Here is a 27552-nt window from a genome sequence, read left to right as displayed (position 1 = left end):
AAGTAATTCCTTTTGAGGAATTATTTACAAAACTCTCGAATTCTACTTCCATTTTATTAAGGCAGTTAAAAATCCTATTGCTTTCAGGGTTATTTTGGTTCAGGTAAGCTCAGTTTATTTGGATTTGTGACACAGAAAAAAGTTAATCAAGGGTGTAAAATAAGTTTAGGAGGATAGGTATTGGGCCCAGCCCTGTTGCCTTAGCCTGGCATTGGCCATGGCTCTCAATAAGAATGGGTGTTTAAAAGTGGCAGAGCCCAGCTCCTCACCTACAGTGTGCTAGGAGCTGCAAGGTAGTAGAAAGAGATACTCTCTTCATAGCCATCCTGACTGTACTTCAAAAGTTCTAAAAGGAATTAACAGAATAGATAAGCATATATCTGGATATGAAAAGGTAGCTTCTACCACTAAGTTATATATAGTTTCAAGATAAATTTCTAGCGATCTTCTGATTTGTGCTTTGGGTGATAATAGGAAATTATTGGTATAGATATTTTGCCTCACTAAAGATTAACACTAGATTTTGTAGAAATACTAAAAAAAAAAAATGAGCCTTTAGAATTTGAATTTCAAATCATTAATCATATTAATTTTATGATTGAAGTAGAGACTGAATGATTTAGACTACTGTAACAGCCACTGTTGCTAATGTGAATCTAATCCAAATCATAAAGCATCTCAAAAAGTCTAAAAAACTTTGTGAGAATGATTATTTTTTCATTTAATTTGCTTTGGTGATTTTTCTGTTTTATTCTTGTGTTTAATTTTAGACTGCGTAAACTCTTTGTGATACAAACTGTATTTATAGCTTACATTCTCTACACTGTTGGTAAAGTATCATGGATACCCTTGTGCAATAAATATTTACCAGCTGTTTCAGGTCCTAACCAAAGGCTTAGTGCTCTTTCTGGCACAAATCACTACAGTTGTCATCTTTGGCAGAAAGCTGACATTTAAAATCTTGGCTAGAATTATTTTCCTTAAGCAAGGGAAACCTGTGGAGTGTTGAATTATTCAACCCTTTTTTAAATTTGACAACTGAGGTTTTGCCTTATCCAAATTTTAATAATTCATATGATATTTATATGCTCATCAGAGATCAACTTACTTAAGCTGTTAGCTTATTAGATACTCCTAATAAGACACTGAGTGCTTTATTTAGCTTTCACCTATATCTCTACTTGTTAATTTTCCATTATTTTTCCTTTTTGAAGATGAGTATATATATTTTTTTAACCTCAAAGAGAAGCTCTGTTTTATAAAGCATTAATTTGCCTTTTGAGCTAATAAACAGTTCTATTCGGAGGATTCCTTATCTCCATGAGAAGAAAATTATGGCTAATGAAGATATAAAGTATGAAAAACTTTTTATCATAACTCGATGTGAATAAAATAATAGTGGACATTTATTAATAATGATAATGTCTTCCTCTCCCTTTGACATTTTCCCCTTTTTAGGAGGTATTTCAGTACTTTATAAAACTCAGTAAACTTTTACTTCTCACACCTGGCTATTAAATATGTATATGTTCATAGGATTTCCTTTACTGCTTTCTCATAGTATTTCTGAAGACTTTCCAGCGCTTCTTAGTACTACTACATCTTAAGGACTTAGCCATTTGAATAGTAGTCATCAAGTATCCACCTTACTTGTTTACATTTTTAAATGAAAAAGAGGAAATAATTTATTGAGCTTATGAAACATTTAAGATCTGTGAAATGCATATTATTTCATAGGTATAGACCTAACATTGTAGTACTTGAATGAAAAGGAAATAAGAATTACCTTTAAAAAGCAAAGGTTTTCTCCCTAGTTGAAATATTATGATCATACTGATAAAACTTTTTCCAGGAATTTCTGCCTATTAAACAAGAAAACAAAAAATCCCTCTCAGAAAACATGGATGCATTTGAAAAAGTGAGAACAAAATTAGAAACACAGCCACAAGAAGAATACGAAATCATCAATGCAGAGGTAGGATATCTTATATCTATTTTTTTTGATCTGATATTACCAGTCAGGGTACAAATGAAATACCTTGTGATTTATAAACATAATCCCACATCAAAATTAGACTGCTTTTGGCCTTTAAAATATGCTGAAAAACTTAAAGAACAAAGAGTAAGCTGAGTATGGTCCTTTAAATAAATTATAAAGATCAAAGCCAAGGTGAATTTCCAAGCATATAATGTTAATTCTGGTTTTTGGAAAAAAACAATTCTGTCTTTATATTTTTTAAATACTCCCAAGGAGAAGTTCAAATGAAACTAACTCATAATGTTTTATTACTTGAAAAGTATTTGATTGTTCTATCTGTACTTTTTTTAATAAAAGAAAATTCACTTTAAATAGTATAATACCATGAAATCCAAGTATTTGCTTGACTGTTTTATGGTTACCACAGTCATAAATAATTAGTTGAAACAGATTGAACATGCATGTTGAAAATTTTTCGATAAGATTGGAAAATAGAACCACAGCTTATGAATGAAAATTACATACATAGTAGATGGAAATAGCAATAGGTTAAGAATGAGGAATTCCAGATTCAAATTATGCCACTAACTAGCAAGTAGTAATTGTTTTAAGCTACCTGAAATCGTATCAGTCAGTTGCATTTAATATGTAGGAATTAGACAAGAGCATGATTCATATATTGGTAATAGTCTTTCAATCTTAAATTTTCTATATCTGTCACCCTCACAGAGGGTGAGATGCTTTGTGTAAAATCAGATCAAACCATGGACAATTGTCAGTGACAGCATATTTTAAAGAAAAGACTCTCAGAAAGTAACTGACTGGGTTTTCAGAATAGTCTTAAGTCACAGTTTCCACATCTGCATCATTTTGGATTATCTTAAAGATGCCACTTGATCTGTTAATTGTCAAATGTTCCAGAAGTAAAGCTAAAGTGGTTTGTACAGTCATAACTGACGTAGGTTTCGTTAATGCCTTCTCTTTGTTGCCTCTTACATTTATGTATTATAAACTCCTCCAGTGATTGACTGTAAACATATGAAAACCATATCTTAATCACTGTGTTGTAAAAAGTGATTCATTTTGTATTTTTTATATGTTCATGCATAGACTGCAACACGTTTGCTTATAAAAGATCTCATTTCTTCATCTTGACTAGTCAGATCACTAAACAATCAATTTTTTTTAATTATTGAATAAATTATAATTAAATAAACCATTTGTTTCTTTTCCTTGTCAGATTAAACATGGTGGTTTTGTTTATTATCAAGAGGGCTGCTGTTTGGTTCGTTCCAAAGATGAAGAAGGTACAAAACAGTTTTTCCTTTTAAGAAATATCTGATTTTTCAGGTTTCACATTTTTCATTGGAAATTTGGTATTGATTTTTCAAAGGTATAGAAAATAGCTGTTTTCAATTTCTGATTTTTTCTCTCTTTTTTTAAATGAGTAGTTTTTTAATTTCTGGGTTTGCCTAAGATATAATTAACAGCTACATTCAAAAGCTTTTGCAGAGAGAATGGAGGTGGGAACCAGCATTTTTTGAGCATCTACCAAATCCTGGATACTGTGCTAGGCACTATATAGACTACTCAGGGTCACTTACTCACTTACATTTTCTTACTTTTCTAGGTTCTATATGGTCTACAAATATTAGACTATAACTATCAAGTAATATCACATAGGTTGATGCACTGAATAATATCGAATAGCGTAGGGTAGTATTAAATACTAAGGCCATTTTCTGTACACATCAAACTGCTGTCATTGTTCAAAGATGCCAAAATGTAGCCTCTTACAAAAGGGGAATGCTAGTTTAAAACATTGAAATACAGTTTAAAATTTTTTGAAGTATATTTTGTGGAATTAGCTCCTTTATCCTTTTCTTTATGCAGCAGACAATGATAATTATGAAGTTTTGTTCAATTTGGAGGAACTTAAATTAGAGCAACCCTTCATTGATTGTATCAGAGTTGCTCCTGATGAAAAATATGTAGCTGCCAAGATAAGAACTGAAGATTCTGAAGCATCTACCTGTGTAGTTGTGAAGCTCAGTGATCAACCTGTAATGGAAGCTTCTTTCCCAAATGTGTCCAGTTTTGGTAAGCCACCAACCAAAGCAGTCTTCTACATTGAAAAGGCAACAGTAAAGAGAATTGTCCACACTTTGCAAACATTTTTACTTGCTTACATGAGTGAATGAGAAGATGAATGCCTGATCTGTTTATCCCTGTGGACTCCATACCTTCCTCTGTGCCTCTTATTCAGGAGACCTTCCCTTCTTTAGTTAAATATCCAAATTCATGTTCATGTTTTTAGAAGTATTGTAATCGGAGTCCAGGTTGTACAGTGTATGTTAATATATCAGTAATTCTTTGCTATTATTTAGAGTACATTTTCACATATAAATTGTCTCTTAATATTTTATTCAACTTTAAGCTTGGGTATGATTGTTTCATTTCACATTATCTTGTTAAGCCATTATAGCACATTGCCCAGGGTCACTACCAAGGAACTCTGGAACACGACGAACTAACTTATTCAATAAAAGCTATGATATTTTTACCAATAGAACCAACTTTAAATTTTATCATTTATCACTGAGTGATATATATGTTTATACTTTATCCTCCCTTTTTATTTTCTGCCATAAATTTCCCCATTGTTTAATAACTAAATGCTTTTGCAGTGAATAGAAATTATACTGTATCTAATTGATTCTAAAGCGTACCTCTTGTACATTTTAACCTCTCTAAAATCAGAATGCATACTATACAATAATGTCTTACAGTCACTGTCAGCCAGGTGGCAGTCATGATGTAATTGTGTGAAAACTTCCATTGACAGCCTCTGGTAAGATCTAGAAAACACCATATTTGGTAGTTTGAGATATCCTGTGGCTTGAAAACAGACAGAAAACATTTAGGCATGAGAGAAAATGGTCCAAAATTTCCTCAGATTTAGAGGTTGTAGATTTAAACATAATTCATCTCCTGAAAGCAAATGTGACTTTACCAAAGTCTTTCTTAAATATTGAATATTCATCTCTTATCTAGAAACTTGAGTACCCTGAGACTAATAACTACTTGAAAACTTAGAATTGATGTAGTAGTATCTTATTCTCTGGAAATATCTCTGGCTTATAAATAACAGGGTTAGACATAGTCAAACCTATGTTAGATTTAGATTTCCAGGGATAAACTTGCACATCTCTTCTATTTGGCACTCAAAATTAGAATGCACTGTGCCTTTTTTTTTTTAACTGTAAGTAGGTGGATATATATAATTCTTTAATTATTTTCTTTTAGAATGGGTAAAGGATGAAGAAGATGAAGATGTTTTATTCTACACCTTCCAGAGGAACCTTCGCTGTCATGATGTATATCGAGCCACTTTTGGTGATAACAGGCGTAATGAACGTTTTTACACAGAAAAAGACCCAAGGTACTAAAACAATGCAATTAAGTCTTTTTCTTCAAAGTATTTCTCTAGTTATCTAAAGTGCTGCTCTTGGTTGACTTAAAACATTGATTTTGGCTGGAATCAGATATAATAAGTCTAAGAGGAGCATAAGCATTCTTTTATAAGTGGTTTAAATTCAAAATTGGAAATTAGTTACATTCAAACTTCAGAGTGAATACAAATATATCATTAGATTCAAATGCTGAGTTACTAACATTCTCTCTGTACTGACACATGAGAGGAGTTGTTAATTAAACATTTAATATGGTTTCCATGCAGCAGTTATGAATCTCTTGTAAGTCGTAACTAAAATAACCGTGGTGTCAGTTACACAGAATTCACCATTTATTTCATATAGGTTACCTGAATTTTAAATTGCTTAGCTTTGAACCATGATATACATTGGTCTTTAAATTTTACTTTCCTCAATACTTTGGTAATTCCTCCTTAAAGCTAATTCTTTTTGCTTCAGGACTTATGCCTCATATTACCACTTAACCATGCTTGGGAGGAAATGATAATAAATTTATCTGGCAAAATCCCTTAACTCTTACCCAGATATACTTTTCCAAATGATTTATGATAAATTATTTCTTAGCACCAGGGTGCTGTCACCTCTTACAGTATAATTTGGACAATGTCTGAACAGATTTTGCAAGAGAGAAAAATTATCTTTAACACCAAATCTATGACAGTAAAATTGATACCCAAAACAAGAAAAGTAACCCTTCACTTAATAAAATCTCAGAGCTGACAAGGACCTTAAAGAAAATCTTATACAACACCCAGTTTATATAAAGAACTTGAGGGCTTCCCTGGTGGCGCAGTGGTTGAGAGTCCGCCTGCCGATGCAGGGGACACGGGTTCGTGCCCTGGTCCGGGAAGATCCCACATGCCGCGGAGCAGCTAGGCCCGTGAGCCATGGCCGCTGAGCCTGCACATCCGGAGCCTGTGCTCCACAATGGGAGAGGCCACAACAGTGAGAGGCCCGTGTACCGCAAAAAAAAAAAAAGAACTTGAGGTCTGGAGAAATTGTATTATTCCAACCCATAGAACTAACATTCTGGGTTCAGTAATGCTGTCATTGCTTTTTTCTGATAATGATTGTTTTAATGAGAATTTACTAGAACCTGCTCTTCATACGATCCACTACTTTATGTGTCATTTGTCAAGGATATCTTTTGGAGATGACAGTTTAAGCTAGTAATTTATTACATTGTATCAATGACTTATGATTGTGAACCATTTTACATCTTGTGAATAAAACTCAAAATTGACCCTATGAGCTATACCCTTGAATAAGGTACTTAGTTGCCATATGTTGTTACTATCCTAAGTTCTAAGATTGAGTTATACATACATTTAAGATTCTTGATTTTTGGCTTCTTGTGTGCTTTTTCTACCCCAAAAAGAATTAACCATAATTAAGTATGTTTAAACCTAGTTTGGCATCTCATCTCTAAAGCACAGATTTGTTTGTCTATTCTGAATACAGGTGACCCTTGAACAACTGAGGGTTAGGGGCACTGACTCCCGTGTGGTTGAAAATCCACCTATAACTTTACGGTTGACTCTCTTTATCCACTGTTCCATATCTTTATCCACTGTTCCATATCAGAGTATTCACTGTTTATCCACTGTTCCATATCAAAGTATTCTCTTTATCCACTGTTTCATATCAGAGTATTCAACCAACCGCAGATGGTGTGGTAGTGTGGTATGTATTTATTGAGAAAAATCTGTATATAAGTGGACCCCACCAGTTCAAATCCATGTTGTTCAAGGGTCAGCTGTACTTAACAGCCCTAATCCAAAGGGAAGGACCAAGAGGGAAAGGCAGCATACCAGTAGAGAAAATGTAATAAAGGTCTTCGTAGAACTTCTACGACTGAGCTGTTTTTTTACTGTGTTTGCTTTGATCCCCAGGTTTTAGTATTCTGCTCTCACAAGTAAGGTTTGCCAAAATTACTTTAACTTCTTTTTCTAGTTTCTTGAGGTGTGAAGTTTGTTTGAGATTTTTCTATTTTCTTAATGTGTTTATTGCTATAAATGCCTCTATTAGAACTGCTTTTGCTGTATCCCTTAGGTTTTGGTGTGTGGTATTTCCATTTTCATTTACTTCAATTTTTTTTTTCCCTTTTGATTTCTTCTTTGACCCTTTGGTTGTTTAGGAGTGTATTGTTTAATTTCCATGTATTTGTGAATTTTCCAGTTTTTTTCCTGTTAAGACTTATTTTGTGACCTAACACATAATCTATCCTGGAGAATGTTCCAGGTCCACTTGAGAAGAATGGTATTTTTATTTTTGCTGCTATTGGACAGAATGTTCTGTATACGTCTGTTAGATCCATTTGTTCTAAAGTATAGTTCACGTCCAAGGTTTCCTTACTGATTTTCTGCCTGGATGATCTATCCATTGTTGAAAGTGGGCTACTAAAGTCCCCTACTATTATTATGTTGTCTATTTTCCTTTCAGATCTGTTAATATTTGCTTAATATATTTGAGGGTTCTGATGCCGAGTGCATATATATATATTTATGCTTGTTATAAATCTTCTTGACGAACTGACACCTTTGTCATTATGTAGTGGCCTTCTTTATCTCTTGATAGAGCTTTTGAGTTAAGGTCTATTTTGTCTGATATAAGTATAGCTACTCTTGCTCCCTCTTGGTTTTTACTTGTGTGGAATGTCTTTTTCTTTATTTTGACCCATGTATGTCCATGAAATTGAAATGAATCTCTTACTATAGGCAGCATATAGTTAGTTCTTTTTTTATCTGTTTAGCCACTTAATGCCTTTTGATTGGAGAATTTAATTCATTTACATTTAGAGTAATTTATAACAGCTAAAGACTTACTAATGCCATCTTTTTCATGTTTTCTAGCTGCTTTGGCTCAACAGTTCCCAGTTCTTCCTTTCCTACTGTCTTCCTTAATGAATTGATGGTTTTCCATAGTGCTATAGTTTGATTCCCTTCTCTTTATATTTTGTGTATCTACTGTAGGTTTTTGCTTGGTAGTTACCACAATTTTACTTCTCTTTCTAAGAAAACTGTTACTTACAGAGATGCTTGTGTTCTCACTTCCCTGTAACCACATGTCTGCCAGATAATTGACTGAGTAATTTATCTTTTGATTACCTGTGTCATCATTACACATAAATAAGTAGATAAAAATAGCAAAGGAAGTGTTGAAAATAAAGAGCAAAGTAGGGCCGGGGATTTGCCTTACAACAATATATTAAAACATGTGAAGGCACAATAGTTAAAATAATACAAATTGACAGACCAATAAAAGAGACCAGAATAGATAACCCTAAAACAGACCCTAGAATGTAAATATTGAATATTTGGACAAAAATAGTTTTCATCAATTCGTACATTAGCATACATTCCTAAAAGATTTAAAGGATCTATTGGTAAAAATAAAACCATCAAAAAAAAAAAAAAAAAACCCTTGGTGAAAATATATGTATTTCACTCAGTTTGGTTGAAATATTTCCAGAGCATAAAATCAATAGAAGAAATTACAAAGGGTAGTACCAATATTCTTGATTATCTAAAATATTAGACTCTTACGTCAGAAACTATTGTAAACAAATAAATTAAAATCCATATGACACACGTGTGTGTGGCTGATTCACTTTGTTATGAAGCAGAAACTAGCACACCATTGTAAAGCAATTATACTCCAATAAAGATGTAAAAAAAAAATCCATATGACAAAATGGGGGAAAGTATTTTCAACAAAAGGACAAGTTAATGTCCTTAATTTATAAAGAGATGGTTATAGACCAATAATGTAAACTACATCACCAAGTTTAAAATGGACACATTGCAAAGAAATAAAATTGACAAACATGATAATTAATCCAGTACAAAAGGAATTTTACCAAAATGCTTATCTCTGGGGAGTGGAATTCAGGGTTATCATCCTTCTTTATATTCTTTAGTATTTTCAGTATGAATTACTTTTGTAATAAGGAAACATGTAGGTAGAATATTTAAAGGCATCCAGTGTGTCAATATGAATTAGTGTAATGCTCTTGGGATAGTATTTGATTATATTGATCAAGAGTCATCAAAATACTTAATCATTAAAACAGTATTTCTGTTACTAAGAATTTATCCTAAGGAAATAATTATAAAAGTTAGGAAGAGGGACTTCCCTGGTGGCGCAGTGGTTAAGACTCTGCACTCCCAATGCAGGGGGCCCAGGTTCATTTCCTGGTTGGGGAGCTAGGTCCCGCATGCCACAACTAAGGAGGAGGCAAGCCTCAGCTGAGGAGCCTGCCTGCTGCAGCTAGGGAGCCCACTGGCTGTAACTAGGGAGCACACATGCCACAACTAAAGGAGCCAGTGAGCCACAACTAAGGAGCCCACCGGCTACAACTAAGACCCAGCACAACCAAATTAATTAATTAATTAATTTTTTTAAGTTAGGGAGAGGGAAACTATCTTCATGACATATTCCCTTTTATATTTATCACAGTGAAACATTAAAATCTACATTTTTAAGAATTACGATAATTCAACTCGATAGAATATTAGGTAGCCATTAAAAATAATGATCACAGGGCCTCCCTGGTGGCGCAGTGGTTGAGAGTCCGCCTGCCGATGCAGGGGATACGGGTTCGTGCCCCGGTCTGGGAGGATCCCATATGCCGCGGAGCGGCTGGGCCCGTGAGCCATGGCCACTGGGCCTGCGCATCCGGAGCCTGTGCTCCGCAACGGGGGAGGCCACAACAGTGAGAGGCCCGCATACCGCCAAAAGAAAAAAAAAAAAAAAAATAATGATCACAGACTGTATAACTAATGTACGGGAAGATGATAATATGTGTAAGAAGAAATGCAGGGACTTCCCTGGCAGTCCAGTGCTTAAGACTCTGCACTTCCACTGCAGCGGGCGCAGGTCTATCCCTGGTTGGGGAACTGAGATCCCATGTGCCACACAGCGCAGCCAATAAAAAAAAAAAAAAAACCTAAATGCAGAATCCAGAATTGCATCTATATTTTTTAAATAACTACATCTATTTAAAGACATGTATAAAATACAATTAAGCCTTAGAAGGAAAAATAGAAAAATTAAAATAGTTAATTTTAAAAATGTGTTAGGTTAGTGAGATTGTGAGGGTTTTTCTTCCTATTGTTTGTTTAGTTGTAAAAACTAGGAGAGTAGGAAAAAGGATATCCAACGTGCACAGAGAAGAAAAACAAAGGAAACTCTGTATTCCTTTTCTTCCCTACAGTTACATATCTCCTCTAGGAAGTTTATTTCCTCTTCTCAGGAAAAAGCCCTATAATCTATTAATGTGATTGAGAGTTAGATGATGTCTGTAGTTTACCTTGAAATGCATTTTTTTAAAAAAGATGGATTGATAGATACATAGATATACGATAAAGGCAATATAACGAAATGTTAGCCATGATTGAATCTTAGTGGTAGGTATATCGGTATTTACCTTACATTTCTTTCATCTTTATTGTATGTTTGAAAATTTTTTATAATAAAATGTTAGAGAAAAATTATTTTGAATGCCTTTGGGGAGGAAATGAGAAATATAATAGCCAGTTTTTATAAGCAGTATTCACTAAGGAGTTTTTATTTTCTATCTACATTATAAATTAATATATATACTGAACACCAGTGAGATATTGTCATTAACAAGATAGCGTGCATTTGAAATTTATTGGGTTTTTGTATCTCTCTCTCCCTCTCTTTTTCTTCTGTGCAGCTTTTTTGTTTTCCTTTATCTTACAAAAGACAGTCGTTTTCTCACCATGAATATTATGAACAAGACCACTTCAGAGGTGTGGTTGATAGATGGCATGAGCCCTTGGGACCCACCAGTACTTATCCAGAAGCGAATACACGGGGTCCTTTACTACGTGGAACACAGAGATGAGGAATTATACATTCTCACTAATGTGGGCGAGCCTACAGAATTCAAGGTAAATCCTGTATTCTTCTGGTCCCCATTTAGGGTCTTAGGGAGTGTTACACTAACATCAACATTTCTTGCTCTAAGAGTTGATTGTTTTGTAAGCTTTGGGTATGGTAAAAACTAATGCTACCTTCCTGTGTAGAACCAATCCCATTTCTCTTCCCTTAGAGCTAATACCTCTTCATAGTTTAATTGTACCTAAAAAAGGTTAGTAAATGAAAACATACTCTATCCTGAATATATTAGTTATCAAAGCCAAACTTAGTGGCTTAACAAACTTTTATAAGCTTATGATTTTGTGAGTCAGCAGTTTGGATTGATCTCAGGCAGTTCTTTCACTGGTCTTGGCTAGGCTCATTGAGAGTTCCACAGTCAACTGGCTGTCAGTACTCTCACTCAGATGTCCATTGGTTGACCAGTCAGCTAAGCACTGGGCTATACCCACCCAGCAGGCTAGCCTGGGCTCATTCATATGGTGATGTTCACACTTCAGCCCTGATGCAGAGTTAGTTCCTTCAGCTCTTCATAAAACAGTGAAGACGAGTATGGTCTGGTTTTCAGTGGTTTCATCTCTGGATGCTGTAGTAATCATGTTCTGGTACCTAGATCTCTTCTAATTTTGTTCCACACAGCTAATGAGAACAGCAGCTGATACCCCTGCTATTATGAATTGGGATTTATTTTTCACAATGAAGAGAAATACCAAAGTTGTAGACTTGGACATGTTTAAGGATCACTGTGTTCTGTTCCTGAAGCATAGCAATCTACTTTATGTTAATGTGATTGGTCTGGCTGACGATTCAGTTCGGTCTCTAAAGGTATGTTTAATTTTCAAAAGATAATACATTAGTCAAAATATATGCAGTTTATTAACAACATCAAATTTTGAATAATACCAATATACTTTTTCTTAAAAGGAAATTAATTTAAATGGAATTTAGCATATTGGGTCTTTATCAGGTTTAGGAGGTTTGTTTTAGAATTACTTAGAGGACCTTCCTTTTTGTGCACTTTTACTTAAAAATACTGTCTTATAGCATGAATTTCAGAGGTAAAGTGCCATTGTATTCCTCTTTCTGCATATCTCTATATCACATATCTCTACAACTTTAGATACAGTAATAACTCAGGCCAACTTGGCAGCTAGTGCCTAACCACTGCCTCCTGTTCCCATCCCACACCCCCAGTGGGGATAGTAGTCATGCCCACTGTGTTTCTGCTACTATGTTTCTGCCACTGCATTCTCATGTCTTCATCATCTCTTTGCCAATTTTATTGCTAAAACTGGTGAATGGTAACGTTATTGCCCAGTTTTAAAGCAGCATTAATATGTGACTTTAGATAGCATGCACTGAAGGGAAGAAGAGAGGCCTCTGTTTTGCTTGATATGGATGGAGTTGTGTGACCAGCAAACAGACCACTTGTACCTCCCCATCTGTACTATTATCACAATTTTTGTTAAAATGCAATTCCAGTAAATTCACTGGATGTTTATCAAATTTCTGTGTGCAAAGTACTGTATTGGGCACTCTGGAATGGAAAGATAGTAGGACAAAATATCAGGCCTTAAGGAGAATACAGTTTATCATGAGACTAGACTAGTACACAAAGATCAAGTATAAGAAGGGTTTAAATAAGTGGGATCAGAAACATAAAATGTGCTGTGGGGCCCAAAGGAAAGGAAGAGGACCCAGGAAAGCTTTGAGGAGAAGTAGAATTTGAGATAAACCAAAGAGGATAGATAGGATTTCGATGGGTGGGGAAGGGAATGGTATTCTAGGCTGAGAAAGTCCATCAAATGAAGCTCTAAGCTGGAGAAGTTCAGAAAATGTTCAGGAAGCTGCTAATAATTCATTTTTATTGAAGCAGAATAAATGTCTAGGTGATGAAGCTATGATTTGACATTCTTTGTCAAGGTGGTGAATTTATGCGTAAATTATGAAGAGGGGAACGTGAAGTATGCGGGCAGGGGAATAATTTAAGGAGTCAAGCTGCAGTTCATGAGGTCATCTGGCAGCCGTGTTAGAGTACACCAAAGCACCAGGAGATAAGGGGCATAGAGGTTAGTTTTGAGATTGTTACAGTGGTATAAAAAATAACTAGGGCCTAAATAAAACAACCAAAATTTTCCATCTACTTCATGAAATCAAATTATCAAATTATCAAATGTAATGTCTGGTGCCTTAGAAGGCTATATAAATGTCCTAAAACAAAAATGGTGATTTTTAACTCCAGCAATTTTCTTACTGCTTTCATCTACTGAAATCAAAGTGTGTCTTTTCACTTGCTAATTGATGCCAAATTCAGACATCTTCAATCCAGAAACTGGCAGAGCATCTGTTCTTATTGCAGCCTATAGGAATAGGGATGGGAGAAAATATATAATTTCGAGCAATGCATTTATTATAACAAAATTCTTTCAGAATTAGGAGTGTCATGAGACTTTGCCAAGATTTGATTTCTAAGTAAATATGGCCTTTTGTATTTTTAAGGTATGCCTCAGTTTCCATTGTTTTAACTTCCATTAACACAAACATGTCTTTCATTTATTCTGTATCCTCTATTTCTTTATTCCTTGACCTTTCCCAACCTGTAGTACCTATTATGATGTTCTGAGTATGATGTTCTGAGTCATCATCACATGGAATCAAATACTATATTATATACCAGGTGCTAGTTAAAGAGAATTTTATACATCAGAGCCTTTTTATGAGCTGGATAACACTGATTAATATGCGCAGACAGTGCTATATACAAAGGACATCTGTAAGCCATACTGTGAGTGGATTGTAAAGTATTTCTGTATGTAACATCTCTGCCCAGTGGGCACTTGACTAAAAGAGCTTTATAAACTCAATCTCAGCAATGGAAAATGTGGAGCCCTTAATACATTGCCTCATATCCTTGGTCATCATGTCATCAGTATTTCCTGGTGATGTTTTTAGTTATGATATATTATTTGGTTATGATATTTAATTAAAGCAAATTAGGAAATGTTTTGCTTTGTGCTAACATCAATTCATCTGGAGCAGCCTGCATTCTTGGGCTGATTTTCTTTCAGCATGTATGTCTTAATCATTCTTTTGATGAAATGACTGTGGTTAGCTGGTAGAATGCTTAAGCTAAACGTGTTTCTGTCAAATATCTCAAGGAATATCTGCATATCACCTGGCCAGCTTATAATTCTTCTCAGGCTCTGTTCATTAATATACATAGATGATACCGCAGGCTTATCTCAATAGGAAATGTGGCTGAAGATATCCTTGAGATAGTTAATACTTCTATATCAGCTGGACAAACTTTAAAAAGTCCATAGCCTTGGAACAGTTTTTGTTATGATTAAAACTTTAACCTTGGTCCCATTAGTTTAAGAAATACACCCAAAAGACTTTTTGATTTATTGGAACCATTTAATCAGAAACTAAGCTTACTTAAAAAAAAAAAAAAAAAAAAAAAAAAACTAAGCTTACTACATGAGTCACATGGAAAATGTTTTAAAGTGTCACCAAAGGGGAGAAAAACTTGCACCCCTGAGGGCTGAGGAGCCTTGTGCCCTCAATCTGAGGCCTCTGTTACAAGGTTAATAGCAATGCTTCTTCCTTTTTTTCCCACTGAGGTCTCAATTTTTACTCGTTTCACTTTTGCTACCAGATTTCCCAACTTTCATGATTACATTTTTCTTTCTAGTTATGGCTTATATTTAAATAAACAAATTATCCTTGAAAATAACCCACAATCTGAGGAGAATAAGTTAGGAACTTCTTTAGAGAGACATTGCAAATTTATGTCCCTAGTGTTTCAGGGCAGTGGATTCTTTGGATTAATTACAAGGAATTTGCTCTGTGAACATAAGCTCTTTGGCTATAGTTTCTACAGGTTAAATGATACACTCTTTATGCATACATCCCCCACCTACCCTTTCTGAATAGTGCCCACCAGTGACGTTGCTGTGCCAAGACCTCTGATTTTCTAAGGAATTTGCTCTTTCTACAATTACTCAGGAAAAGAAAGGCAATTTTCTTTTAATGTTCTGACTCTCAGTACCATTTCTAACACACTGTCAGCCTGCTTACTAGAGTTCTTTAAAAGGTGTAAGAGGGATGTTAGTGGAAGGCTTGAGGCTGGACCCTGCTGCTCTGAGAGAATAAATTTTGATTTCTTTCCTTTTTTCTTAAAGTTAAGAATCTTAATCGTAATAGCTGTGAGTCTCTCAGAGTGGATGTGCGGGAAAGGTTTTCTTCTGCACAATGGTTACCCTGGGAGCTAAAGTTAAAAACAAATTGTAAATGCTTTAGTGCTGCTGAGCCAGTTTGTAGCCCTGGAATAATAACTGTCATCACTGCTGCTGTCCAGGCAGCAGAGTAAGGGCTGCTGGATAAATTATTAAAAACACATGTGAGAAATTTCATGTTCTATGAGAGTAGAGATCTTGGAGATGTCTCTGGGTTCTGGAATTACTACTTGATTTGCTGTTATTCTTAATCATTTTGCTATTTCATTGCCCAAGTTTATATACCCCCAAAATAAACTTTTTTATTGAAGGAGACTTCATGTAAATCTAGATTCATGATAAACCATTTTCCTTATTTTATTGGTCATTTGCATAGAGTTTTGTTTTTCACTTGAAATATTTTTTGTTGTGCTGAAGTTACCCTTAGATGAGGCATTATGTGATAATGGATAAAAATAAATTTGATGTCCACATTATCTTGTTTGGAGCAGACCCAGAATTTTAATTAATAATACTTAGTGTCTAGATAAAGAGTAAAAATAACTGTTTTATTTCTTCAGCTCCCGCCTTGGGCCTGTGGATTCATAATGGATACAAATTCAGACCCAAAGAACTGCCCCTTTCAGCTTTGCTCTCCTATACGCCCCCCTAAATATTACACATATAAGTTTGCAGAAGGCAAACTGTTTGAGGAAACTGGACATGAAGACCCAATCACAAAGACTAGTCGTGTTTTACGTATAGAAGCCAAAAGCAAGGTAAGTCTTTGTGATCCCCACTGTCAGCCTCTGTTTGTTGAAAGGATACTATTTGTCAAGTATTGTGCAATTGCTGGGATTACATTAGCACAGTTTAGTAAAGTGGATCTCACATTCCACAGCAAGACCCAAATGATTTTAGGGGGTACGTGGACTTTTTTTTTTAACTTCTGATACTCATGCATTTATTTTAACATGGATTCGAAAATTTATAACCATCATAGCAAGCCCTTGATTTCATGTCTTGTGTATATTTGAATATTAAAAGTTGATTTCAAGAAGAAAATAATCAAAGTTTCTGTGTAGATATGACAAAAATTATGAAGGTAGTAAGCAATTGACTAGAGTGAACTAGACTAATATAGACTCCCTGCCCTCATGGAGGTTAAATCTAGTGGGGAAGATACTAGATTTTGAAGAAGTAATTACTAATGTACTGATTGCTGCCAAGGAAGACGTACTGAGTACAGTGGAAACATATGGTGAAGGGACCTTACCTCCTCTGGAGAAATTGGGGAAAGCTTCTCTGAGGAAGTAATGCCTCTAAGATGATCAAGAGTTAAGCTAGAAAAGGGGGAGGAGGATTCTATTTTGTGCAGAGGCCCTGAATTGAGGGGGAAATAATGCATTCAAGAAGTATAAAGGAGAACAGTATGGCCAAAGTCTAGCGTAAAACAGGGAAGATTGTCCAGGGGCAGTGGGAGGTTGGGGAGGTAGTAAGTAGAGAAGAAAATTTGAGCAAGTGAGGAACAAATTAATACATGAACCGTGGCCTTGAATTTAAGGAATTCTCAGAACTTAGCACATCATACTTCAGATAATTTTGCATGTACTGACAAAGAATGAATCAAAACAGAAGTCTTTTTTCCTTGTGAATTTTTTCTTTAATTCACTGATTTTTTTAAAATATCTTTAAGCAAAGACTACTTTAATATTATAAAAGCAATACACGCTTATTAGAACAAATGCAAAAATACAGAATGTATAAAATGTAAATGACTACTTTTCAGTCCTATTTGCTGTACTGCATAGAAATAATCATCGTTAACACATTATCACCTTCCAGATTTTTGGTTTTTGTCAACAAAATACATATGATTAGGCTTTGTTTTGTTTTACAAAGATGGGATTTATACCAATCTCCCAAAATGTTGTAATTATACCCCAAATGGAAAGAACAGTGAAGCTAAGCTCTTGGAGAGCCAAGGGATTCTTCGTACCTTAGGGAAGAAGGAAACAACTGCTAAAGGGAAGCTGCTGTAACTACAGGCATTTTTGCACTGCTGATGAACTCTGGGATTCAGGCCATCACAGGACTTGCTACCATCCTTACCTTTTCCTTTTCATAAGTTTTCAACCAACAAGTTCTTCTCTGCTTGTTTAAGTGAAGTTGGGTAGGAGGCAGGAAGATGAACACAGCAAGATTATTTTATAGAAATAAATCTGCATCATTTTATAAGAATGAATCTTACTGAGAAGTGAATATTCAGTTATGGTGAAAATTCAGTTACGCTGTCATAATGGGTATAATAACGAGAGGAAGAGTTCTTCCTTATTTGATAACACTCTAGTGCCCCAAAGTGAAGTTTTCAAAATGGGAATGAAAAAAATAGGGAGAGTGGCCTGGTTATGTTATTTTCCTTATGTAAACTAGTGCTTTTTCATTAGTTTCTTCTGTAAGCAGGGTGAGAACCAACATTTCTACCCTTTTTCTATGAAAGGAAGTCAATTGAGTGTGAACTACACTGGAGTATAGTTATTTGCCCTAAAAATAATTTAGATGTTAAAATTTATCAAACTTAAACTGCTTTTAAACATTTTAAAAATAAATAGGTCTTTGAAGAGGATGTGGGTGGGTGTTAGGTCAGTAAGAGATTTCAGGTTTTAATGATTGAGAATTCTGACTGTTGAGTACAGAAAATTGCGTTGTTAAAACTTCTTTAATTAGCATATTTGTATACATTCAAAGATGAGAAATGCCCATATGTAACCTGAGGTGTAGGAAGAATACCGTGCTAGTATACCTAACCTTGATGAGTATTTTGGCTTGTCGTGAAAGAAAAAAAAATCTGTTACACTGAGTAGTGAAGCACTCTTTACTGTACTGAAAAGCTACATTGCATAAACTGTTTTCAAGCCAGACTCTTGCTGTTCCTTTCTAGTTACTATTATAGGTCAGCAGAGTAGCTGAAAATTAAGGACCCTGAGGGATTTTTAGAGACTGTAACTCTTTTGTCTTAATTAAATGAAGTTGGTGCTCAACATCAATAAGCAGCACATAAAATTGGGGTTAAAACTGTTTGAAAAGACTTCTTTACCTGCATAGTAAATCTTCATTTCCAGGATGGAAAATTAGTGCCAATGACTATTTTCCATAAAACGGATTCTGAGGACTTGCAGAAGAAACCTCTCCTGGTACATGTATATGGAGCTTATGGAATGGATTTGAAAATGAATTTCAGGCCTGAAAGGCGGGTGTTGGTGGACGATGGATGGATATTAGCATATTGTCATGTTCGGTGAGTCAGCACATCTTGCCTGGCATATGAGTACTGGAGTATTGTCACATGTTCAAAATAACAGTATGTTGGGGAGCAGAAGTTTATTTTCTCATTTGTCTTGTTGAATTCGTGCATGCTTAAACCTGTGCTAGTAGAACCTGATCCAGTAACATATTGATTAATCCCAAAAGCAACAGGGTAGATTTTTTGGATTTTACACCAGATTTTTAGGACTTTTAGAATAGATAAACCAAGCTCTGTACTTTCTTAGTTACATTATTATTTCCATTTAATTCTCATGAGTTTGGGTTTTTCTAAAATAGCCTCTTAAGCTGGACTCCCTTTTTTCCACTGTAACTTCCATTTTATTTAAGCTGTTTTCAGGACACAATTAGTATTATGTTTCTGCTTAAAATTCTTTACCACTTCCCCATCTCCACAATAAAATCCAAATACCTCAGTGTAGTATTTAACGTCCTAATGACTTGGCTTATCTTTGTAGTGGCATCTGTCATCACTTCCCAAACATGTCCTGCTCTCCAGCCATGCACATCCTACACATCCAGCCTCGCTACATGCTTTCAAATGACAACCTCTTTCCCCTCTGTGCCTTTGCACATGCTGTGTCTTGATGCCTTCCCTTTCTTTGCCCTTCTGGGAACCCACATTCTTCCTTCAAGACTCAGCTTAGGTATCACCTCCTTAAAGCATTCATGTTCCTGACTCCTATATATGCCCCTAACCTGACAGGTTGGATGGATGTTCTCTCCTCTGGTTCTGGTTCTGTTATAGCAGCAACCACATTGCTTGGTAGCTATTCTCTTTCCCCACAAAATTATGACCTCTAGGACAGAGGATTCTACTTTTTTATATATATATATATATATATATTTTTTTTTTTTTTTTTTTTGCGGTACGCGGGCCTCTCACTGTTGTGGCCTCTCCCGTTGCAGAGCACAGGCTCCGGATGCGCAGGCCCAGCGGCCATGGCTCACGGGCCCAGCCGCTCTGCGGCATGTGGGATCCTCCCGGACCGGGGCACGAACCCGTGTCCCCTGCATCGGCAGGCGGACTCTCAACCACTGCGCCACCAGGGAAGCCCTACTTTTTTATATTTTTAAGGCCTGCGTTTAGCACAATGTCTAAACAGTAAGCAGGCACTCAAAGCATATTTGTTGAGTCAGTTTTTTTTTTTTAAGGAAGATTTTTTTTTTAACAACTAGTCAAAAAATGATAGTTTTTCCATATTAGGTACTAGAGTCTTGCAAAGCTGACCATTAGATCTATTATAGATATTATTCTTATTTAAATTAGGTGATCTTTAAAATCCCTCTCATTTCTAAGATTCTCTATTTTTAAAACTAGAATAAGGTTTCATAACTGACTCATTACTAAATTATGTCACTTAAATTATTAAATCTTTAATATGACACTACCTTTGCATGTTTCAGTTCTGACTCTGCCAGTTCCACTAATTTTTTCTGAATGCAGCAACTCTTCTTGTCTTAAAATCTCTACATTCTTGTTTTACAGATACAGATATTTTTTCAAATTTCTGACAGCATAATTGTTGGGACGTTTCATCCTACAGAACATCTTTATTTTTCACTCTTACTTTATCCAGTGCTTTATTACCATTTTCATAATCCAGTGGTGACCTAGATCTTTGATAGAGGAGATCCCTTAGCAGCTTGAGATTCTCTTAAGTAATATTTTAAAAGGTCAGAAAGTTTGAGGTCCTCATCAGCTGACACTTTTTCTTGTTTTATCAAACAGTTCTGAACCTTTAAGAAAAACTTGCATATATGTATAGAAACCTGAGTTCCTAAAGCATATAATGAAGAACCAATTCTGTTGTAATCATCTGCAGCACTTTTGTGGGATCTCGTCATCCTATCAGATTTAGCAGATGCATCCTTAACACGGTTATGATACTCTAAAAGGAATGTTCGTTCATGCTCAAAGAAATCATCTGCATCCTTTACGCAAGAAACAACTACTTCATCTGCTGGTTTAACCACATTTCTTTTTTTTTTTTTTGCGGTACGCGGGCCTCTCACTGTTGTGGCCTCTCCCGTTGAGGGGCACAGGCTCCGGACGTGCAGGCTCAGCGGCCATGGCTCACGGGCCCAGCCGCTCCACGGCATGTGGGATTCTCCCGGACCGGGGCACGAACCCGTGTCCGCTGCATCGGCAGGCGGACTCTCAACCACTGCGCCACCAGGGAAGCCCTGATTTAACCACATTTTTAAAGAAATCTTCAAGTTTCTCTTTTTTATTTTTTCCTCGCACAGTCACATGTTGATTATATTCCAGGAAGACATAGAAATTTAAATCTTTCCTCAAAATGGGGTGTGCTGCCACACCACACAGGGACGCTTCATGCACTGCAACGGTCTTCTTGAATATTGCCAAATATACTCAGCTTCCAGCTCCTGTTTCATTTTTGTGAATTCTTCCTTTGTCATAGACCCTTCTCCTCGAAGTTTCTGTAGTTTTTCCCTTGAGGCATCAAAATCAGGTCTTGGTGGTGCTTGGAGGGATGATGTAACCTGCATAGTCTTCACTTTCAATGAAGGAATCATGAAGCCAGATAAGTTCCTCATGTTGTCCAACAACAGAAAACTCATTTTGTTTAAAATTTGGCAATGAACTCTTTGTGTGAACAGTGAATTTTACTTTCTCTCTCTTACTAAGAGCATCAAAATGTCCACCTGTAGAGCAGCATCACTTTGAAGATGTACATTTATTGCTTTAAGTTCGAGGTCCTCCTCTGAGAGGAAGTTGGGGCCGTCCTGCAGGGTTGGCAGGGCCCGGCGCGCCAGGAGAGAGGATGGTGTTGGGGAGGCACAGAGCGAGACATTAGTGCCAGGCTGGTGAGGCCCCCATGCCTGCCCCACGCCTGCTGCCCCCCACTGCGCGCCCGGGTCTCAGCGCGCCTTGAATCAATTTTTGATTGACTGTGTCAGGTTGGCAAACTTTTTCTCTGAAGAACAAAATAGTAAACATCTTAGGCTTTGCAGGCCACATGGTCTCTGTTGCATATTCCTGGTTGATATTTTTTTTCCCAACCTTTAAAAATGTAAAAATCCTTCTTAGCTCAAGGGCCATACAAAAACAGGCCCCTGGGGAGATTTAACCCGCAGGCTGTAGTTTGCTGACCCTGACCTATATATCATTAACATTTTTTCCCCACTAAAACTTTTTTGCCCTTTAATTTCAGGGGAGGTGGTGAGTTAGGCCTCCAGTGGCACGCTGATGGCCGTCTAACTAAAAAACTCAATGGCCTTGCTGACTTAGAGGCTTGCATTAAGACACTTCATGGCCAAGGCTTTTCTCAGCCAAGTCTAACAACCCTGACTGCTTTCAGTGCTGGAGGGGTGCTTGTGGGAGCATTGTGTAATTCTAATCCAGAGCTGCTGAGAGCTGTGACTTTGGAGGTAAGTACTCTGCCTCTACAGTTTACAGAATAGGGAGGCGTGAAGTAATAGATGCTCTAAGAAAAATTTTGTTACAGTTTTACCATACCATAGGAGTATAACAAAGCTTTTAAACTTTAAGCACAGAATCTGGGAGAACTTCCCTGACAGTGTTCTTTATTGATTTTTAAGGATTTCCTCTGAAGGATATTAATGGCTATTCCCACTGATCATTTTTTATTTGTAAGAACATTTAGAGTTGGTGGAAAAGAGACAAAGCATATACGAAACACCAGATCCAGGAAGTCAGGCCAAGCACACTGACTCTGGAATGTGTGAAATCCTTTGACTCTTCTTGCCCATCAACATTTCAGTCCTGGATTTAGGGGCTCTCTATTTTCACATACCCTATTCTTATTAATGGTCTTTAGGAATATTTTCCTATACTTCAATTGAAATATATTTTCCTGTTCTGAAAAGGCTCTATAGTCTTTTCCTGATGTCCAAAGTTATGAAATTATAGCCGCTCATTTCACCTCCATCTTTCTCCTGCTTCCTGGTTAGTGTAGGGGAGAAAGAAATTTTCCTCTTCCCTCTAGGTTCTTCTGGCTGGTTTCAGAATTAAATTGACATGAGACAGATTAACAGGAGAAAAATCAAACAAAAGTTTAATAACATGTATACATGGAAGAGACCCAGCAGACTGAGTAACTCACCAAAATGACCAGAATGGTGGCCATGGTTATTCACCTTAAACACCATCTTCAGCTAAAGATGGAAGAGGATGTTAGGGGTAAGACTTCAAGGGGTAGAAGGCAGTTCACATGGAGGTGGAAAAGCAAAAGTTTGGTAAACATGTTTGCTGGGTTAGCAGAGGCCATGGGACACAGAGTGGACTCTGGTCTCTAAGCATTTCCCCACCACAGCTAGTCCATATTTATTATCTAGTGATGTTCCTGTAATACACCTTCTATCTAAATTCTTCAGGCTGTTAGGGAGAAGATCAAAGTTTCTTCCTGAGTCTTTTGGGCCTTGATTGTTTTCCGCTTGAAATAATCTGGGGGTGACAAATTTTGTTCTTCTACAGTAGATACTCTAGAAGATAATGACTAGGATGGAGAGAGTAAATTATTTTCAGGTTTTTTTTTTTTTTTGAGGGTGTGGGCTATACACTGTGGGCTTGTATTAAGTAAATAAGTGTTAAATATTCCTGATCTGTAAATCTGTTTTTTAAGAGAAATACTAAGTACAGAAGGGAAAAAACTCTATGCACAAAGATAATAATGGCAGAATTATAAAGAAAATGCAACTAACCTTTGACTTTTAGAAATCAGAAAGGAGGGCTTCCCTGGTGGTGCAGTGGTTAGGAATCCGCCTGCCAGTGCAGGGGACACGGGTTCAAGCCCTGGTCCGGGAAGATCCCACATGCCACAGAGCAACTAAGCTTGTGCGCCAGAACTACTGAGCCTGCGTGCCACAACTACTGAAGCCCGTGCGCCTAGAGCCCGTGCTCTGCAACAGGAGGCCACCGCAATGAGAGGCCTGCGCACCTCAACGAAGAGTAGCCCCCACTCGCCGCAACTAGACATAGCCCGCGCGCAGCAAGGAAGACCCAACACAGCCAAAAATAAATAAATTTTAAAAAAGAAAGAAATCAGAAAGGAAATAATCAGAAATATATAAGAATATTTATCCCACATTGCTTATAATAGTGAAGAATTGGAGGTAACGCAGTTATCCCACAATTCATTCAAAGTTTGGAGCCCGTTATGTCTGATTGGTAAACCTAAGTCATGTGGCTACTCTCACTCTGAGGGAAAGCTGGGAAAGGAACTATCTGGCATTTAGCTCCTCTACAGTGAGAGGCAGGCTGTCTCATAAGGTTAGGGATATTCTAAATGCAGAAAAGGAGCTAACATGCTAGGAAGCCAAAAAGAATTGCATTTGCCCATATTTGCTTAATGTTAATAAAAGAGAAAGCTGCAAAACATGTTAACAGAAGATCATATAGCTATATGAACAAAGCAGCTCCCATTTTATTAAATGTTTTAATACTGGTTATAAGCCAATGAGTGATATTCTTTTTCAACTTGGATAATTTCCAGATTTTCTTCAATTAGCATTTATTACCTTTTTATAATGTAAAATGTCCAACTGAGTTTATTCATGTGTTGTTGGGGTTTTATTTTTAATTTTTTATTTATTTATTTTTAGCTGTGTTGGGTCTTCGTTGCTGCACGCGAGCTTCTCTAGTTGTGGCAAGCGGGGGCTATTCTTCATTGCAGTGGTGGGCTTCTCATGGTGGTGGCTTCTCTTGTTGCAGAGCACAGGCTCTAGGCATGTGGGCTTCAGTAGTTGTGGCACGTGGGCTCAGTAGTTGTGGCTCATGGGCTCTGGAGCACAGGCTCAGTAGTTGTGGCACATGGACTTAGTTGCTTGGCAGCATGTGGGATCTTCCCGGCCCAGGGCTCGAACCCATGTCCCCTGCATTGGCAGGTGGATTCTCAGCCACTGCGCCACCAGGAAAGCCCTTATTTTTAAGTTTTAATTGTGGTAAAATAACATAAAATTTACCATCTCAACCTTTTTTTTTTTTTTTTGGCGGTATGTGGGCCTCTCGCTGCTGTGGCCTCTCCCACTGCAGAGCACAGGCTCCGGATGCGCAGGCCCAGTGGCCATGGCTCACGGGCCCAGCCGCTCTGTGGCATGTGGGATCTTCCCGGACCGGGGCACGAACCCATGTCCCCTGCATCTGCAGGCGGACTCTCAACCACTGCACCACCAGGGAAGCCCTATATGTCTTTTTATAACTGGTTTATTTCACTTAGATAATGTTCTCAAGGTCCATTGTGTTGTAGCAGGTGTCAGATTTTCCTTCTTTGTAAAGCTGAATTTCATTGTGTCATTGTATTTATATTTTGCTTATCCATTCATCTGTCAGTGGACACTTGGGTTATGTCCACCTTTTGGGTATTGTAAATACTGCTGTGAACAGGGATGTACTCTTCAAGACCGTGCTTTCATTTCTTTTGGATATATACCTAGGAATAGAATTACTGGATCATATGATAATTCTAAGTTTAATTTTTTAAGAAACCAACATACTCTCTGCATCATTTTACATTCCCACCAGCAGTGCACAAGTGTTCCAGTTTGTCCACATCCTTGCCAACACTTTTTTTTCTTATAGTAGCCTAATGGATGTGAGGTGGTGGCATTTATTATGTGAATAAAAGAAACAAAACTAAAAGCAAAAATTGTGAAATTGGAAGATAAACCCTTTGTCATTTAAGGAGTCTGAATACCTTAAAAGCCAGTTATAAATCACAGTCCCTGGTTACAGACTGGCTAATTAATCTGGCTCCTGGGAATGTACATAACTTCTTGAGCTTTGTTCTGTGACGTCAGCATGTATATTCATAAAGTATAGTATTTTTCTGAAACTCATTTTACCAATTTATTAATTGAAGGTTAAATTTCTCTGGCTGTTTTTTTTTTAAGGCACCTTTCTTGGATGTTCTCAACACCATGATGGACACTACACTTCCTCTGACATTAGAAGAATTAGAAGAGTGGGGGAATCCTTCATCTGATGAAAAACACAAGAACTACATAAAACGTTACTGCCCCTATCAAAACATTAAACCTAAGGTAGTGAAAGACAGTTAATGACATACTATGCTGAAGTGATAGAGAGAATAATGAAAAGGATATTTACCCGAGCCAAAGCAGGAATTTAGTAAGGCCTTAGATTGTTTCTTATAATACTCAAACACCTTTCAGCCCCTTCTCTGCTCATACTCCATGTTTGTTTCAACTTAATAGCTCAGGAGAATAGATGCAATAAGATCAAGGTCTCACTAGTCAAGAAAAGGTTATTCCAGGTAACAAATCGTCTAGAATTGTGATGCCATATATCTCTCAAGAATATCAAATGAGAAAAAAAATTCTAGCACTTAGGGAAAAAGAAATTGGAGGTAATTGTTTTTCATAATCCATAAGGTGGAAAGGGACCATAAGGAATAATATAAATTCTTTGTACATCTCTTTTCTTTCAGCATTATCCTTCGATTCACATCACAGCTTATGAAAATGACGAACGTGTGCCTCTGAAAGGAATTGTAAACTATACTGAGAAACTCAAGGAAGCCATCGTGGAGCATGCTAAGGACACCGGGGAAGGTAGGAGACCACCTGGGAGCAGGGGACGTAGCTACATGGACTGTCACCTTCAGTGTACTGCTCAGAGTAGTACTGCAGACCAAATCAATCACTTATGATTTTAGACAAATCACTGTTTTTCCTATGTCAACTACCCATTTGAAGCAAATGTAATAACTACAACTGCCTCGCCTGTTTTCCAAAGGACAGCATTAAAATAAGGTAGGCAAGGCACAAAGAAAAAAGTAAATTTAAATATCTACATAACTTGGAGGTGTACTATCATACCGTATCATATCATTCATTCTTTAACAAAATTAATTGAGCTATTATTCTTGGGAATCTCTAAAAAGAAATTCTGAAGTTTTTGCTCTGGAGCTTCAGTGCCCAAACTAGCAGCTTTAATTTTCTCTATATCTTTCAATTTTACTAGACAAGCACTCTTACCGTTTTTCCTTGCCAAGACATGCCAGGACCTTCTGGGCTCAGGGTCAGAGGGTCTCACATACAAGTTTCCAGACAGTTGCCCTGTATTCAGTTCTGTGTCTCACTCTCACCCATTGCTATAGTTGGTGTTTCCAGGTCACAAGGCTCTCAGATTCCATAAGACCGATTGGCTTCCTTCTCCATGTAGCCCTGTAGTCTCTTCCATCCAGCTTCCTCTGCCTCTGGGCCTCCTCCTGCTTTTCCTGTTTCAAACATTTGTTTTCTACTGCTCTCCCCACCTCTCCTGCCTTTGTTGGTGGTGGTGGTGGTGGCTTATGCCTTTCTCCTTCACTGTTATTTTAATAAAATGAGTGCTTGGAAGGAGCCAGGTGAAATGGGTGGGTCTCAGTTGGCTGAAAACCTTCTAATTGTTTCATATGTTAACTCTTTCAGGTTATCAAGCCCCCAGTATTATTTTAGATATTCAGCCTGGAGGCAATCATGTGATTGAGGATTCTCACAAAAAGGTATGCTATCAAGCCCCTCTAAGTTGACAGATTCCCAATTAGTGATGTGTTGTACTTGGCCTTTCAGTGGTTGCAGCAGGGTTTGTGCTGGCTGCTTCACCAACCGTCAGGTCTATGGCTGAGACCTGAGGGGGAAGGAGGAACTC

General features: G+C 36.9%; 1 protein-coding gene and 2 pseudogenes across 5 annotated transcripts in view; 1 reads left to right on the top strand and 2 right to left on the bottom strand.

Annotated features, from left to right (window-relative positions):
• PREPL (prolyl endopeptidase like) overlaps positions 1-27552 on the top strand; it is a 55123-nt gene that overhangs the window by 26529 nt on the left and 1042 nt on the right. For all 3 annotated transcript variants that reach the window (XM_082643129.1, XM_082643131.1, XM_082643130.1), the window contains 12 exons: positions 1853-1975; positions 3219-3285; positions 3872-4078; positions 5285-5420; positions 11174-11390; positions 12016-12201; positions 16175-16372; positions 18716-18891; positions 22097-22313; positions 25794-25943; positions 26351-26474; positions 27333-27406. In XM_082643129.1, the coding sequence (XP_082499255.1) occupies positions 1853-1975; positions 3219-3285; positions 3872-4078; positions 5285-5420; positions 11174-11390; positions 12016-12201; positions 16175-16372; positions 18716-18891; positions 22097-22313; positions 25794-25943; positions 26351-26474; positions 27333-27406 (1875 nt within the window). The remainder of the gene's footprint in view (positions 1-1852; positions 1976-3218; positions 3286-3871; positions 4079-5284; positions 5421-11173; positions 11391-12015; positions 12202-16174; positions 16373-18715; positions 18892-22096; positions 22314-25793; positions 25944-26350; positions 26475-27332; positions 27407-27552) is intronic.
• LOC309815907 (sorting nexin-6-like) lies at positions 20295-20897 on the bottom strand (annotated as a pseudogene). The gene has a single exon. The product of its transcript is annotated as a sorting nexin-6-like (transcript).
• LOC309815906 (sorting nexin-6-like) lies at positions 20980-21917 on the bottom strand (annotated as a pseudogene). The gene is made up of 2 exons: positions 21902-21917; positions 20980-21802 (listed from the first exon to the last, which is right to left on the bottom strand). The product of its transcript is annotated as a sorting nexin-6-like (transcript).

This window comes from Mesoplodon mirus (assembly GCF_964341445.2).
Source record: "Mesoplodon mirus genome assembly, chromosome: 14".
In the NCBI taxonomy this organism is placed as follows: Eukaryota; Metazoa; Chordata; class Mammalia; order Artiodactyla; family Ziphiidae; genus Mesoplodon; species Mesoplodon mirus.
Note: the sequence above shows the minus strand (reverse complement) of the source record. Positions and strands in the feature narration are given on the sequence as shown.